We start from the raw sequence: 19,005 nt of genomic DNA on the forward strand, positions 1-19,005 counted from the left end.
TTTAAAAACAAAAAAGATATTGGTAGACACTAGGTAATGACTAATGAGAAACAAAACGACCGCCAATTGTTATCGTGGTATGCTCTGGAAGAATATGATTTTCATTAATAAAAATATTTCGGGCTCATTTTCTATAATTAATTTAGTTTAATTAATCTGGGTTCAATAATTTAGAGTTTAGAGTGTTTAGACATTACATTTTTAATACCCAAAAAATAAAAACAGTATTCACAAATCACAATATGACCTACTCGCTCAAGTTAACCTAATAAGCTATCATCAGTGCTATGTTGTTGCCGGTCCAAAATTACGATTACCATTTTTTAAAAACTTTTTGATAACATTTACACCAGGAGCCCTTCCGAAACAGATTTCCAAAAACTTTTGAAGTATGTGATTAAGTACTTACGAAAAAATGCAAACGAACGGCGGAAAGAATGAAAGTAAAATAAATGTTTGTACGGTTTGTAACAGACGTCGATCATTCATGCTCATGGTAACAGATCTTTTCAGAATTGTTTTTCGAACGCAATACACCTAATTTATCATTGATTTCAAATACACAGATACCCGCCCCACTGCCCCACTAAACTGAACGCGTGTTATTATACATATTATCACATTCCTACGTGTTTGTACCTGTATTATACCTACATCACACATTACACGCATACCTATATAAATGACCATGCATCTTTATTTCTACACAAGTTATTTTAATTGGCATTATTTATGTACTGCCTATACTCTATAGGTTATAAGGTTAAAAGTTATAACCGTATTATTGTGTTAGATATATAGTTATGCCATTACATAATTGGTAATCGGTATGTTTAACTAGTATCCGTAATCATAATAATTGTACGTCAATTATATTGAGCGTATACAGTAAGTCTGCAGTAGTCCCCAAACAACGACCCGCAAACCAAATCTGGCCCGCCGGCAAGTTTTTACTGGTCCGCTTTAACTGCGACGAATAATTTAAAAATTAACTATTCATATTATCTTGAATAATTTTTTAAGAAGAATACATATTAAAGTGTTATACATTCAATATTAAACAAAACTGGGTACAATAGGTACATTTCTTTAAGGAGATTGGAAGCGATGATTTTCTGTCTTTATCTAACACACGTCAGTACGTCACACACGCAACATAAAATTATAAACATGTTCTATTTCCAACGTTCCGATTGCTATAATGAAACGATAAGAATTCTGAATACAGATTTGAATTCGTCATAAAATCTACTTTCCCACATTTTTGATTTTATCCTCTCAAAATCCGAAAAACGTTATATTAAAAAAGAGTAATTAAAAAATTGACATATTTCAATTTTTGGTGTAGTAAAAATCGAAAAAATCAAAAATGTGGGAAAGGCGATCTCAAAAGACTTGATGAAGAATTCAAATCTGTGTTCAGAATTCTTTTCGCTTCATTATATCAATCAGTGCATTGGAAATAGAACACGTCTATAATCCTACGTTGCGTGTGTGTTAGACAAAGACAAAAAATCATAGCTTCCAATCCCCAGTCCTAAAAAAATGCACTAGATGTCTAGATAGATACCTATATACACTAAATTTAATGCTACAATAATCATCAAAAACTTGCACTTATTTATTATACCTATTCATTAAATTTATATTTTCTATATAACCAAAAAGTATAATAGTGTAAATGCGATTACTGTAATTATACTATGTTTTGCAAGGGACCACAGTTTTTAATATTTGTAACTTGTATGTCCTTTGGGCTTTGAGTAAAAAAATTTGAGATCCCTGCAGTAAATTATCAGGATATAATCGACCAAGCTGTATGCACCACCGCAGTCAAAATATATCAATTGCAGGGCGTGTGCTTACAAGGGGAGATCCTGAGAGTTTCTCCCTTGACTTTTTTGTCAATTGATTACTCATAATTTATTGTTAAAATAAAAATTCATGTACATTATCGCACGGTCAAAAATTTTAAATAATTCTTTATTGAATTATCATTATCGTTATTTATCAGTTCCTAGTGTTCCTACACATATCAATATCGGTTATTTACTCAATGATTGACACATTGAAAATATCAATATATTATAATACATGACTTTTAATAAAAACATTAAATATGTCTTTACGACTACATATGTATATGTTATAAAACATAAAAATATAACACTATTTATTTAATTATATATATTTTTTAAAGAATATTATTAAATAAAATTTCAAGTTTGTAAAGATATTTAATAGTATTAAATTAATACAAATTATTTATTATAATTTAAATCAATTATTAATAATCTATATATAAATCTATAATTTATGCAGTATTGGCTAACGCCATACACATATACAAAAGAATATTAAGTACCAATGTTTTATAGTTATATGTTGTATAGGTATATACAAAATACATTTATAACCACTTCCAAAATTGCTCCTTAGATCAGCAGCTGATCAATTATATTGCATAATCAAATTTTCCATTTAAAAAATGGAAATATAAATTTTAAGTAAATGAAAAATTGAGATCATTAATAATATAATAATAATGATAATGGAAATTATCATAAATAATAAATAATTCAAAAGAATTAAAATATACAAGATGCTAGCCATCATTAAATCAAATAAATTAATTCATGTATGAAAAAGGTATAGTTTATTAAATTTAAAAATATAAAAATTATATCATGGAATCTAAGTACAATATTGAAACAAATTTATAAATAGTCAATTATATAATAAAAATGGAATTACATTTTAAAGACAAATAAAAGAAATAGTTTAAATACAGAAGCAATTCAATACAATGCTTATTAACATATTTAAGATAAATAAACATCTATTTTAAAGACTGGAAATAATATAAACTTATTATTAATAATTCTAAATGAAATCAAATTCAGTTTAATAGAATGGACAACAAATACTTAAAAAATGTTGACTACCTCTTAAGAATGTTTTTGTTCACTATAATAGATACATTAAATTACTAACAAATTTATGCTCTAGATACATTCAGAACATAATTATAAATTTAGCAATCCATTACAAACATTCTAGCGATTAAACATTTAATTAATTGTTAAGTATTCTTTTTAATTAGTTTTTATTGTTGGAATACAAATAAGTAATTTTTTTAATTAGGATGAAAATAACAAACAACATGTCTATATAAGAAATTTAATTTTTGACAATATGCTTATTTTTATTATTTTTGGCACTACATTTTACAATAAATGTTTAGCAAAATTAATAAAAATAAATATAACTAACCAAACCAAATACCCTATATGTCCATCACCATCTATATAATACCAAATAATTGATGTAACACAGAATAAATTAAATTTATTCTGTGGATGTAGTAAAAATATGGGGTAGGTTCAGATAGATAATAATTAACAGGTCTTATGTACTTAAATAACTTTTAAAATAAGCCATTAGTTTAAAGGTATTGTAGTATTGTATAATTAACCAATAATAATAATAATAATAATAATAATAATAATAATAATAAATAAATAAATAAAAATCAAACAACAAATACAGATACACAAAGAAGAAATTGATCAATGTATTGATTGGTAACACATTATTAAAATTATTTGGATGAATGATCAATTACAAGAATTATTATCAGCATATTTGACAATCAATTAAAAATTAACTTACACAATACTAGCATGATTCCACTTTTATTTTTTCTAACTGGTCTTCCATTTGTTTGATGACTGCTAATTCCTTAGCTTCTTTTTTTATGTTCCTAGCTTCAAACTCAAGTCTATAAAATTAAAAAAATATTAAATCAATAAAAAAATAATTGTATACTACCTTAATATTAAAGTATATAGTTTTAAAACAAACATAATATTACACAGACAAGTCATAATCTACAATGTCTTCAATAAATTAAAAAAAAAAAATTACTACTCTTATTAGGTATTAGTTACTCTTAGTTATTAAATAAAATTGTATAAATAATTATAATTTAATACACTGACTTAAAACTACATAAAATAATTATTGATACTCATTAATTTAACACATTAAAAATTAATTTTATTCCAATTATTTTTGAGGTATAAAACAGGCTACATAAATTGACAAATTAATTATAACATATTGTTAAGACATTGTCATACCCTTGATTTATGAGGTATAATTAACACTTGTCTTACTATTGCTAAAAAAAAAATATAATATTATTTTATTTTATTTTTCAAGTATGATTTTACAATTTGATCGTAAAGATTAAAAATCAAATCAAGTTTTTTTTAAAGACTATAGTTTGTAGAAAATAACTGTTGAGCTTAATTAAATAAAATTACAGCTACAGTGACATAGATACACCTACATAAGAGCGCCCCAGGGAAAAATATTTTTTTTTGTCCCTAAAATAATAGAAATTATACTTTTTGCCACTAGGTCAGTGCTATAAACCCTCAAAAAAATGTTATGCCCGTAATTTTTTTTTTTATATTTATATTATCAAGTTTGCTAATTTTGTTTCAGTTTTAATATAATATATTTAATATCCAAAATATAACTGATTTAATATTGTACAGTCATACAATTTAGCATAAGTTTTTTATCAAATTTAAAGTATATGTAGTAACTTTAATAACTCTAAAAATTTTTAAGCCAACATACCTGACATACAAAGAAATGTGATTTTTAATTTTTTTATGCTTTAACATGGTTCAATATCTTATTACATAAATATAAAAAATTAAAAAATGCAAAAAAACAGGTAATTTTCTTAAAAACATTTAAACTTTAATTATATCATACAAGGTGATTCTTTTAAAAGTTAACTAATTTCATTTAAAAGTCTAAACATTTTTAAATTTTAAGTCATTACATAAAAACATTAATTACTTTTTTAAATTACAATATGCATTTTAGATTTTATATTCTGTAGCAAAATATTGTTTGCAAATTTCAATTCATGAAGATTTTCGTAGTTAATTAGTTATTATTTTACAAGTATTTAAATTTAAAATGAAAAGTAGTGAATAAACATTTTGATGGGTTCTTTATGCCATTCTGCACTACCTACTCTAATACTTTTACTAATCATAAAATTTTATTTTTTGTTTATTATTAAAATTTTCAGATAAATATTTGTATCAACATATGAAATTAAAAATATTTACTATCATTTAAAAAGTAAAAATTTAAAAAATGATATAATAACAATAAAAAAATATAATAATTTTATAATGACTTTAAATTTAAGAAATTAAAATTATATATATATATTATAATATATACTTACAATGACATTTAAACTACCTAATTACATTAATGTTTATTTTTACAAGAATCACCTTGTATTTCAAAAACACATATCAAACAAAACCAAAAATGATTATGAACCCTAAAAAAATAAAACTGAACAGTTGCCAACCAGACTCATTTTTTATGCTTTAAAAAAAATTAAAACACAGAAACACAAAATAAAATCTTGTTAACATAGTTTCTCATTTTTCAATCAAAAAACTTGTTCTGAATACAACTTTCAACAAATACAGCATACAAAAATTAAAAATCCCATATGTTATTAATGTTATTGTACTCTACTAAAGACGAAGATTATTAGAACTTTTAGCATACCACAATATCACCTCTATACAGACAATGAAAGACAACTTTAATAATTGTGAAATATCTTTATCTTATAATATAAAATATGCTAATACTATAAAACGTTAGCATTTAATATTTTAATATTTTGTTTTACACTTAAAACTATAAAAATATTGTGATACTATTAAATATTATTATTTTTACCTATTAATAATAATGCGCTCAACAATTTTTTCTGTTGTCATGTTATTTTCTGAATCAACTATCACAAATTTATTCATCAATTTAGGAAGCGCATATGGGTCTTCACCGTTAACATCCATTTTCACAGGTGTTTTCCCATGGCATACAACATCAACATGAAAATGTTTCATTAAATCTGCTGTTACACTGTATGGTGCTCCAATAACAACTTCAGATACATACTGAAAAATTAATAGTAAAATGATAGACTGTTTTAATAAATCGTTGAGTAGAAATATTACTTTGCAGGCTAGAACACTCAAGACTCGTTCATGTAAATTCATAATTGGGTAATTCAAGCCTTTGTATTGGTTAACCACTGGATCAGTGTGCAAACCAACAATAAGAAAATTACCATGCTGATGGGCTTTTTCTAAAAAATCTAAATGACCAACATGAAATATGTCAAAAGCACCAGCAACATATACTACTCTATCAGTAGGCTGAAATGTATAACAATGATAAATTAGTACTTCTTGCTCTTGGTACATAAATTTTAATCATAAATTTCTATTACCTTAGGTTCTATGCCTTCACTGAATTGAATAATTTTTTTTGTAGTAGGTAAAAATTGTGAACAACCGGTCCATGGACTTCTGGCAGCTTTGTCCTGACCCATTACTGAAGAATGCTCTTTTTCCACTTCATATTCTTTATCACCTTTGTAGAAATGTTGTCTTGTCATTAGCAACATACGACTAACTACATCTGTAGTTGAAATTCCTTCAGTTCGTTTTACTTCTCTAGAAAAGTAAATTTATTTAATAATAGTTATAGTATTCAATCATCATATTATATCTATATCAAATCACATATCATAAATAAATACTATTTATTTGGCATACTTGTATCTATTCGCTTTTTTAACAAGATGATATGTGTCAACTCCATCTGCTGTAACTGTAATATCATCTACAAAACATATACATAAATAAATTAAAAATTATGTATTTAGAATAAAATAAAATATTTACCTCCATGAACACAAAAATCACAATTATGTTGATCCAAAGTTTCAAGATTTGTAACATAAGGAGCGCCTTCTACTACCTCATCAACCCATTTAATCGCTTTCACCATTTTAGACCTGAAAATAATTTAACAATACATGAATAATTTATTTTGAAAGATATATAACATTATAAAATATTAATTTTAAGGCAATATTTATAATATTTAATCAATTAAAACACATAATGGTATCTAATTAAAATAATACCATCTCTATCATGGTATGTAATATCTGTTTTTATTTCATTGTTATTTTTTAGACATAACATATTCATTTTTATTTTTTTAATACATTGGTTATGCTCTTGCTTTTTAGAATATTTAATGTTATATCCAACCCAATCTAATAATGATTAATAAAAAAATTAAATAACTTATATAATTTATTGCAATCTACAATTATAAATTATAATTGAAATAAATATAATAATTTAATTAATTTCAATGTTTTATACAAGTGATAAAGAAATAAATTTATTTTTGTTGTAAACTAAGTATATGATTGATTAATTTATGATAAATAAGACATTTTAATATTTATACTTGTATAGGCTAATTGAGGTTTTAGTCCAAATTATAAATACTTGTTATAAATTTCTAATAAAACAATCTGCTAAAATTTTTATAATAATTAGTATGTATTGAATAAATTTCTTTAATGAATTTAATATATCAGGGACTGAAATTTGTATGACATTTCTACACCTTCTTCAGTCTAGACACTAATGATTTTATGACATTACAGTTTTCTACAATGACTCATTATTTATTCAAACAAAAATATCAAATGGTTAAAAACAGATTAAGTTACTAATAATCATTAAAATATCTTTTTATTTAGTAATTACACTAGATATAAAAACTACCAGTGGCGACTCATGCTATAATGTATAAGATCATGTTGACTACCCAAAAAAATTGAATGAAAAAATTATTATACTTCTATAATCAATTATAATTTATTATTATGCACAGTATGTATCTAATACAAACATATGAAACTAATAAAAATATAATAACTTGACAGAGTGAAATTTTAGGCAATACAATTTTTAAATCAATACAACCTACCTAATTGGCAATTATCACTTTTACAAATTAATTTATTTATTTATAGTAATATTTGGGATTAACTCTTTATACAATTAGAAATGTGAAAGGAATATGTAATTTACTTAACACATAATAACACAAGAATAATAAATAACATAATATAAAATTAAAATAATAATAATAATAAAAATTAGATGATAAAATATAAATGCATATTAAATTATTTGCAGAATTATGATAAGAAAATGCTACCTTACAACTGATTATTACATAAAATAATAATTTTCCATTAATTTACTTGACTTAAATCTAAAAGTATCACGAGGTATATCAAAAAAAAAATCTTTGATGGTGGAGGTGGTGGTTGATTTGAGCTAAAAAGTAATTACATGACATAATAGATACATGATTGATTAGTGATTAATTACCTCTCTTGTTCTGTGAAAACAGGTGGACCTTTATGCTTGGCTATTTCGTCATCGGTGTGTATGCCTACGACCAGATAATGTCCCAACGCTTTGGCTTGTCGCAACGAGTTTGCATGACCAAAGTGCACCATGTCGAAACTGTGTGACGAACGGAAAACCAGAAACAATATCATTAATAACATTAATATGATCACTTCTACAAAACAATAAAAGACACGACCAAAGTGTACTCACCATCCATCGCACCAAACCCTCACGGGTTTATTTTCCACTTGTTCACTCATCTTCTCAAGTACGAACACCCAACGCTGCACAACCGAACGGAGACGTAGACCTGACTACGCTAACTATGAACTGCAACGTGAATGCCGCGTATTAACTGCGACGCCTTGCGTCGACGTGTCTCGCTGTTTTATGAGCGCGTTGGAATGTTATCGACGGCAACGAATGTTGCAACGGTAATACCGGATTCCGTGTGCACAGCACAGAACGATAATTTATTCGTTCACCGCTCCACCGTAACTCGTAAGTAACTACTTACTACTAACTCGTAAACGACGAGTGCCAAATCGATGCAAAATACGACGAATTCCAATGCGGCAATGCTATCAATAATGTTCTAATTTCATTGCGATTTGTACGATTTTGAAACGCTTATCACAAAACAGTGTTCAGCCAAAGTTCAAAATGATAACGCGATCAAACCTCCGTATTCCGTAATCACGCCGCCGCCCGGTATTTTCTTTTATCGTCATAGATAAAAGAAGATTTTTTTCCTCTCTTTATTTGAAATTAACGATTTGTACCTACTATTTGCATAATAAGACGAATAATATGACATTTACAGAAATCGGTGGGCTTGGTCCACTCAAGTCCCAATTGCCTCACTAAAAGCAAATTAAAAGTAATTGAAAATACCTAATATGTACTTTTTAATATTTTTGATTTTCTTGCAGTATAAACTATAAATATTATCCAAAATATCCATAAAAAGCAGGTAGGTACTAGAAATGTATTATATATTCCGAAGTAAATTAGTAAATATTTGTTTTTAAATAGTTAATTTATAAGAACAACCTTGGTCCTTGATGGGATATTGTTCCATGATGTTTTTAGATCTTTGATAATTAAATTTTGTAACATTATCTATAAACTATATAAATATAATATAATAGTAATTCAAAGTTTTTTTATAACATTTACATTTCAAGAGTAATATACCCATAATTAGTATAATTCAAAATAATCAGGGAAAACAAAAAAAAAATAAGAAAAAATGGGATTTATTTTACACAAAACCAATTTTTGACACAATTGATTTTTTTTTTTTAGTGGGTACTCGTCCAATATGGCAATATGCCATCTACCTACCGCACGTTTGATGGTTTAGTATCTACCGTAAACATTGTATTATTTAAATAATATTTTATATTGTTTTTTACGTAGATATGGAATGAAATATTTGACACCATTCTTTTATACATTGTTTTCAAAATATTACCTTTTTAATCACGTTTTCGACTATTTTTTAGAACTTCTTTCAACTCACCACCATAAATTGTATAAAAGCATTTTTCTGGACATCATTATTCATTAGTCTTTTCAAGTTACATAATAATATTATATAGAAATTTAACATTTAACACTTATAATTTTTGTAGGTTTTTGACCTAGAAAATGTTGTTTTTTGTTTACCTAATTAATTCTAAAAGAAAGTTTGTTTTATTTAAAAAATATGTTATATGATACCTATTATAGTTATTAAAAATAAACCTACTCTTTTTAAACAGAACAGGAAACGATATGAAATAATTAAAATTCATGATTTTATATTATAGCTGTCATTTCATCGCGCGTTTTAAAAAACTATCAAATATTTAATTTTTTTATTGGATACCCGATGGCATAAATACATTATGATATACACCAATACACCAATCGGCAATCTTCTTTTAGTTGTTGCCTTGTTGGTTATTGCTGTAATGCTGTTATTTGGCAATAGCGGAAAAGCACCATTAACTTTTATTTTTTATTTTTCGGTTTTGAGTCTTGATTCTTGACACAATATTTTCAGTATGATTCACAGTTTGGTGAATAACTCTTTGATTTTTAAGTGTACTTTATGCTATATGATTTAAATTCCTGTGTTTAAGGCAAAAGGCAATGGAATATTATGTCCATACTGATAGTATTTGATATTTCTATAATTTACTAAAAGCGTTTCAGCGTTTGTCAATAATTTTGTCCTAGAATGAAAAATCGACGTTCAGTTTTGTTGAAATGATTACAAGACAATTATAGACAAACCAAATATCCACACTTCCCTGTAATCAATTTCCATAATTCCATCAATTATTTTCTGCAGATGTTTCATTTTCATCTTTTGGAGTATAATCTTATACGACATGAATTAACAATAAAAATGGTTATAACTGATATTGGTAACAATGGGATGATATTTTAAAACACATCTACTTAATATCGTAAAAGGTACCCGAAACTGTAAAAGCGTAACACACACGTCATATACAAAATCCAGTATTCCACTCAATATTCCAGTCGTGTCGATGACTGAAGTCTTTAAAGTATTATCGTGTATTATAATAGTATAATAATTATGTAAATATTGGTTATCGGTTATCGGCACATCACACGTTCGCTTATAAAAACAATTGATTGTAGATAATATACTAGTCATTTGTCGTCTTTTCGATAGATTACACATTGGAACGGTTCCTAATCCTAGTAGGCACGGTTGCCAGTTTGGCCAAGGGACGATAGCCCTACCCTAGAGAGTAGACTCTGCCACTTAGGTTAGGTGAATTCTAAGCTCTAGCATCTCTGTTTTCGGCAGCCGATAAAATATGATACACACATATTATAGTATTCGACTCTCCCTCCCCCCTTCCCCGGTAACATATCCTGGATCGGCGCATGATTTTGACAACTTAATTTTTTAAAAAAAATTGTGTTTATTTATTGTCAATATCAGCATGGTCAGCTCAATACATTTCTTCATATTCCGTGACATTTTAAAGTCGACTCCACTACAATAATTTTTACAAAATTTGTAAAAAAAATTGTTTAAACTTCTTTTTTAATTTGATTAAAAATTTTCTTTTTCAAACTTGATACTAAAATATACCTATAACTTATAAGTACATTTAAGTACATTAAAAAAAATTATCTTTATTAAAACATTAATTACTTTTTCATTGTACTTAAAACTATTTTAATCATAATGTGAAATCATTAAGAATACCTTAATTAGAATATGTACCTAGTAATGTAGTTTTATTGATTATTAATACTTTTTATAATCAATGGTAGTAGGTATAACAATGTCTAACAAGGTTAGACCTAGTTGTATTTAATATAACTTATTATACAGCATACACGATACACCTATACCAGCTATTATTTTATTTTTGTACCTGTAACAATATGAGTAATAAGTACTATACGTCTATACATGTATAATATAATGCCATAACACATTTGATTGGATTTTTTTTACATAATAGCCAATAGGGGTTTCAACTGTTACTAATATTTTTTTTATACGAGTTATACCAGAATTATACTATTTTAAATTTTTACTAATTAATACTATTCTAAAGTATATAGACTCAGCTATTTCATCTCAACTAAAACTCCACTCCCCATTTTATTAGTCTTAAATTTTTATGAAACCATAAGTTCAGAATTTTGTGACTTTAATCTATTTATAAAGATATACATCTATAACTATAAATGGAATAGGTTGTGTATTACAAAATCTATGTAAAATGTAGGCTAATGACCTCAGTTATCAAAGCCTTTAGTCTTTAAAAAAAAAAAGATAAACATATATTTAATAAATCAGACAGATATTTTGTTTTACTTAATGAATTGTATGATAAATTGTCTATGTTTTAATAAGGTAATGGAATATATACAAATTAAAACCACAGAAGACTAATAATAAAATATTGAGCTTTATTATGTTTTTCCTAAAGTAATATTAAACAAAACTTAAAATAACTTGAACAGCCATATATAAAGTTGTTGCGTATCCAGCAAACCAAGATAATCCTCTTGCTGGTTGTGGTAAGACGATTACAGTATAAACTATTGTATGAATTATTCTACTTGCTACAAACAATCTTATTAAGTTAGTAGCAATATATACATTTGGACTGGTTAATAAGTAACCAAAACATGCAACTATAAAGAAAGGAATATTTTCCAAATCGTTGAGATGAGCCCTGAAAAATTATTTGAATTCAAACATAAATATATATTTAAAATATTACATAACATATTATATAATAAATAATAATATACCTCCTGACTCTTTCAACATCGGGATCATCAAACTTCACTTTTGATTTTGAATTCATCTTTGCATCTTCAGGGTTAGCAAATACCTATCAAATAAAATAATTAGTAATTATTATTCGTAGTTACATTAAACTATTAATGCCTATTTTAAATATTTTAATCAAATGATATCTACAAAAATAAATAAATAATATATATATTTTTTTATTTACACATCACTACAAATTTATTTAATAAATAAAGAATAGGACTATTGTCTATTTGATATCTAATTAATATAAAATGAACACTTTTTGTTCATGTTTATTTAGTTATAAAATCCATTTATTGTTTTGTTTATGTTTAAAAACACATTGGATGAATTAAAAAATACAAATATTTATGAATCTAAATCTGTTTTAGGTATCATAAAAAGAAACTTTTAAAAACCTTAAAAACAACTTGAAATAAAATTGTTTTATAAACAAGTAGCAAGTAACATAATAAATATAATGGTCAAACTTTAGTAGTATTTTGAAATATATCTACAAGAATGTAGTCCGTAGTTAAAAATGTTTACTTTTCTTTTTGTACATTGCAACAATAATAGTCATTATAATTCCATAGTCCATAATACATGTAATTATGTAAATATTACAACTATCATTTTAAGCGTCCACTTATGACTATGTCCACTAAATAAAACTTAAATTAATTCTAAATTATAATGGTAACTATTGAAGGTGCGAGATATAATAATAACTAAAAATGTTTTTTTAGTATGTTTCTAAATTATATTTTGTATAATTATATATATAATAATCTATACATTCAACACTATTTACTATCCATTTTCTAATGAAAACAAAACTATATAATTTTTACATTTAATTATTATTTTACCCAATATTTTGCAAACTAATATATCAAAATTTGAATAGGTACCTATTTATTGTGAAAAAATAGAGTTAATGTTTTTAAATAAATATTTAATAATATATTTTAAGTGTGTACATACTATAAATCTATAAAAATTATTTGCATTTCATTATTTTTGATAGATTACTTCCAAATATTCAATATGCTTAGGTAATCAAAGTACATATTATTGTAATATATATTTTTAAATTATATTAAACAAGGTTAAAACAAAGGTTTTTTAAACAAGTTCACACAATGATAGATCAAGTAACTTATATTGATAAAATATAATAATTACAGTAAATATACTTTTCTATTACTTAGGTATAAACTATACCATTGATTAAATATACAATATATTTACAGTATATTTAATCAATGACTATACCTATAACGATATAATGCATTATGTATTGATGTGTCTAAACAAAATTGTACATATTTTAGCCTTTAGGTATTATTGGTATTAACATATAGTGTAACTGGTATAAATGTCCACTAAGAATATTATATTATAATGGTAGGTTTATTTAATTATTTTATAGTAATAACTAATATTGTTGTGAAAATATAAACAATTGATGAGCTACTTTGATTAAAAATAATGAACACTCGTTGTATTGTTATAGCTTATAACCTTAAACACCCATCATCTATTGAATGTACTAGGTATGTAATATAGTATGGTTTATTATTTACATAATATTATTTCAATTACCATTTTCGCAAACCGTTGTTTGGCCGTCAGTGGGGCCATCGCGAGTACTTTCAGTACTAATACGGCCGTGTAGAACACGTACGTTCTGAACAGACCTTCGTCGATTTCCAATGAAATCGCCATAGTGTATAGTGTGTACGGTCGTGAGAGGAAATAAACAGAAAATGTGAACAACTCACAGACGACTATTGACTAACGTATGAAACTAGGATCTGACTCTGAGTACCGACTGCAGACTGACGAACGTTAGCGGTTAGCCGTTTTTCGTTAGTAGTTGGTTGGTTTATGGTTAGTCGTTAATTCATTATGTAGTCATTTCTGGTTTCGAGTGTTTGGATCGCGGCAGTGCGGCACACAAACATAGTAATATGATAATAATAGTATGTTATTATTATTCTTGCTCCATGACCCCCACCTACGCAGACGCGACGCTGTCGACCAATACGCGTTCGACTATTCGAGTACGTACTACGTTACTACGTATTTTTTTGTGTACTCGTGTGTGGTGTGTCGAGTGTGTCGGCTCTGTCGTCGTCGTGTTTTCGTGCAATCGTCTCTTACCGGACGGCGGACGGACACGGTCACACGGAATCGATCAATCGCACGTTATTTTACCTACGTAATACACTGGTTAATTACGTTGTAGACTTGTAGTTTGTACCCAACGAGCGAGATATTCCGAGATAAATGATAAATGTATGTTTTATCTTCATCATACTTACCAGTTTCCAAAGAATATAGTTCTGTGGTTGAAATCGCAACGAGACTATGAGATCCAAAACTTATGTGGAAAAAACGAAATAATCAACTTTTCACTAGAATAGTTTAAAAAACTTAAGAAGACTACGAAACATATTCTTTATTTTTAAATCATAGTTTTATACCCACAACAAATCATATTTTTGATTACTTCGCCCATATAATATAAACTACTCATAGGAATTAGGAATTAACGATGTTTTAAAAGAAATGTATTTGATGTACTGTTCATTAATCATTATACTTAGAATTTAGATGACGAAAACTTATATAGACAAAGGTAATTAAGATTATCATATTTTAACATATTATTAGGGGTTAATTAATAATATAACATATTTCGAAAACTAATTTTATTCAGATTTTTACTGTTTAGTTTCTATCAATCGTTAATCGTCATAGGACACAATATGACAATGTCTATCTACTTAGAATCAGATGCGGATTCAGGGGGGGAAGGCTAGAGGCCTCAGCCCCCTCCCCCAGACCTCTTCAACATTCTTGTTACTTACAACAAATATTTTAAATTATGTAATAATTTAATAATTATAATTGATTATATAATATCTATTTTGGGAACCATTGGGAATGTTATTGCCGTTATTGGAATGAAAATAGATAAAATAAAAATAAAAATAAACAACATAAATATCATTATAATGTATATTATATGGCTCAGAAGTAATTTTTTAGGAAGTCCCCCAAAATTCAACTCTGGATCTACCACTGCTTAGAATACGGACAAATAATTTGGTTCTTATTATATTTAAACTAAATATTTTTTTTTCCAAATATGAATTTAATGATGTAATTTAGGTACATATAATATTTATTTTTTTTTTGTTATAGTATTTTTATATAATTTTATTATTATTTCTCAGAATAGATAGTGTAGAAGTAAGCCACGCGCTCGTGGATACAGACGTACAATATGAAAATAATTATAAAACTATGTCGATTTTGGTCTGGCACTCTGGCCGTTCATATTTTTTATTTTATTTAATTTTTAAAAGGACGCTACTCGAAAGCGTTATTTCCGTCTTCAAACGTATAGCCTAGAAAATTGAACGTTCTGAAGAATTTATTTAACTTCTGAAACTCCTTTATTTTATTATATTTATAAACCTTTATTACAATGAATTTAATTTACCTATCATAAAATTTAAATGTAAGAATATTATTTAGTGAGCCTCATACGTTTTAATTTTAACTTTACTGTTAAAACGAGTTATGACTTATGGACATTTTAAAATTTTAAAATCTTACATTGTGATTCGAACAGACCAAACAATAATTAATACATCGATACTATAAAAAATACTACATATAATCAAGTATCAACTAATAAAAAAGAGCATTAAAAAATGATCATATTTATTCATTATCAATAGGTATCTATTTACCTATTTAACTATGTATAATATACATGTATTTACCTAAATAAATATCAACAATAAATAATTAAATATTGGCGAGGATCACAGATGTCCGAAGACATAATCAAAGATTAAACAAAAATATGTAATATTACATTATTAACATCGGCCAATGGGCATCTTATTAATACTGTCTCGATGTTCAGCAATTTAAAAAAAAATAACTATCTAAACTTTGTACCTACAACCTAGCTTATATATTTTGTATATATTATAAGTTATAACGTATAAAAAAAATTAATAATAGAAATTTTCATTTTTGCTATTAAAATGTTTATTATACAATTATACGTGTATCTTCCTACGGCCTATATTTATACATATATTATGTGTATATTGTGAACATGAAAGAATGTATGAAATATTTAGTATAAAAATAAAAAATTTTGAGTCGTGGGGGTATATCGTAAATAGTGGCTTTACAAAGATGTTTATGTACTATTTTTTTTTTCTACAGAGAACTTTTTGACTATTTAATTGACACCAATGGTACCTAATTGGTACCTACCCAATTTTAAGTATTTATTTTATTAAATATAGGTGCATTTGAAAGATTATTTTATATGTTTTTGACATTTTAGATAAATGCATGGAAAAAAACCGGGAGACTATCTCATCTATTGCATTATAATATAAGTTCCGAGTGCACCTTATCATTATAGAAAGTCATTAAAATGGGTGAGTTAAAGTTGAATTTAATAATAAATCTAATCTAAATTCTATTTTCTATAGCGGTTTTATTTATACCGCTTAGTAATAATACTATTTATATTTTAAGACAAAAAATGATTATGAATGGATAATGGATATATAGTTTTTCAATCTACCTATATTTTTAAAATAATACAAAGTAACTTTGTACCTACGATCTAGCCGATCTAGGTACTTATATTTAGTATAAATTACGCCATACGAAGTATAATAATAAAAATAATAGTATTTTTATTAACCTAATCTAATAGTCAGAACATATTTTAGTAAATTAATAAAAGAGACCTAACCTATATAGCTTTATAACGTCATTACATAATGGAATATTATATTCTGATATACCCAATAGAAATAACAAAACATATAATATTATTAATAACAGGTATTTAATATTTATCTTTTTATTGTTATTATTTATATTTTATTATGTGAGTAAGACGAGTAAGTATATTTAATTTAAATGGAATTTTCTGTTAATTATTTAAAGGGTAAAGCGTATATTTACTTATAAGTTATAATTCATCATTATAATGTATAAAGATGGTAATATAAATTATAATAAATGGTAGGTATATTATATAACTTATAGGCTATAGTCAAGGTTATACCAAGGTTTTAATACTTAAAACTAATACCACTTATTCAAACATTTAATGAAAACTACAAATATTCATGCACATATTAAATAATAATAATTTTGCATTACTATTTTATATTATAATATTTTAGTATATATAGTAAGCATATATAAAGCATAATGATGTCATAATATAAAATATAAAAAATATGTGGGGAAGTACCGCTTTGCTGTACATTAGGTCACTAGTGTCTAGCTGTAATGAATATATTAAATTTTAATCCTATGATATATTGATATTGATAAATCATGGCAGAATAGTACAAAAACGATTCTGAGCGAAGACAATCTTCATTATAGTCAGCATTTATCACTAAGTTTAAAATTTTTTTTTTCTATTAATCAAGAAAAATACTGGAAAATTTTTACTTTTAATTTCTCGAAGTACCAACTATAAAAAATTGAAGCATTTTTGCTGCCTATAATGTGATGAAACACACAAAACACACAAACATCATTTTAAAATCAATACACACATCGTCCTGCTCAAAATTTTAAAAGTATAATTTGATAAATACAATTTTATAACAATGTATTTATGTACATTTCTAAGTGGTATTCTGTAAGAGAAAGGTTTTTATACGTTTTTCCAACAACCATGATGCGTGGTGGTTAGACTGTATATAGTATATTATAATTATAAATATTAATATTAAATTCTAAGTCTCATAAAATAGGTAATGATGAAATAACGCAAACTACATGGATTTTGATGATAATGCAAAAATTCTGAAACGTACAATTCGTACAATTGTGTGCATTATACATTTTTATTTAAATTAATTTACTCCACTTAATTCGGATTCATAACTAGTTTCTATGTAATTTGGAATTTTGGAATACGCAATTAAACGTTGCAATTGCACCAGGATCTTGTAGTTTTTATTCATGATTATATTATAACTATTTATAACTTAATAACTTATAATGTGTACTCGTAAATATGCATAATATGTGTATTACAATAAATTAAAAATTCTGCTATATAGTCAATAGTAACAATAAAATATATTTTATTAATTTACTACGTAAACATGTTTAATTTCTATTTATTAGGAATATAGTATATGTAAAACGTAGTATGATTCGTCATTATAATGAGGAATGAGGATGAATATATATATAGGCAAGTCATAAGTTTATAACCATGTTTAAACCAATACGGCTAATTAAATATTAAATTAAATCTGTACTCGC

At 25.7% G+C, this 19,005-nt stretch overlaps 2 protein-coding genes across 2 annotated transcripts; both read right to left on the bottom strand.

Moving 5' to 3' along the window:
* Nucleotides 1-2,633: 2,633 nt before the first annotated feature.
* Nucleotides 2,634-8,970, bottom strand: LOC132930228 (ethanolamine-phosphate cytidylyltransferase). The gene is made up of 8 exons (XM_060995974.1): nt 8,559-8,970; nt 8,325-8,462; nt 6,807-6,919; nt 6,678-6,744; nt 6,350-6,575; nt 6,075-6,275; nt 5,794-6,014; nt 2,634-3,781 (listed from the first exon to the last, which is right to left on the bottom strand). The coding sequence occupies exons 1-8, from the start codon at nt 8,606-8,608 to the stop codon at nt 3,679-3,681; spliced, it is 1,119 nt and encodes a 372-aa protein (XP_060851957.1). The 5' UTR covers nt 8,609-8,970; the 3' UTR covers nt 2,634-3,678.
* Nucleotides 8,971-12,282: 3,312 nt separating this feature from the next.
* On the bottom strand, nt 12,283-14,711 carry LOC132930473 (microsomal glutathione S-transferase 1-like). The gene is made up of 3 exons (XM_060996364.1): nt 14,266-14,711; nt 12,651-12,733; nt 12,283-12,571 (listed from the first exon to the last, which is right to left on the bottom strand). Exons 1-3 carry the CDS (start codon nt 14,386-14,388, stop codon nt 12,328-12,330), a joined length of 450 nt encoding a protein of 149 aa, XP_060852347.1. The 5' UTR covers nt 14,389-14,711; the 3' UTR covers nt 12,283-12,327.
* Nucleotides 14,712-19,005: the final 4,294 nt, after the last annotated feature.

This window comes from Rhopalosiphum padi, chromosome 4, assembly GCF_020882245.1.
Source record: "Rhopalosiphum padi isolate XX-2018 chromosome 4, ASM2088224v1, whole genome shotgun sequence".
Classification (NCBI taxonomy): domain Eukaryota; kingdom Metazoa; phylum Arthropoda; class Insecta; order Hemiptera; family Aphididae; genus Rhopalosiphum; species Rhopalosiphum padi.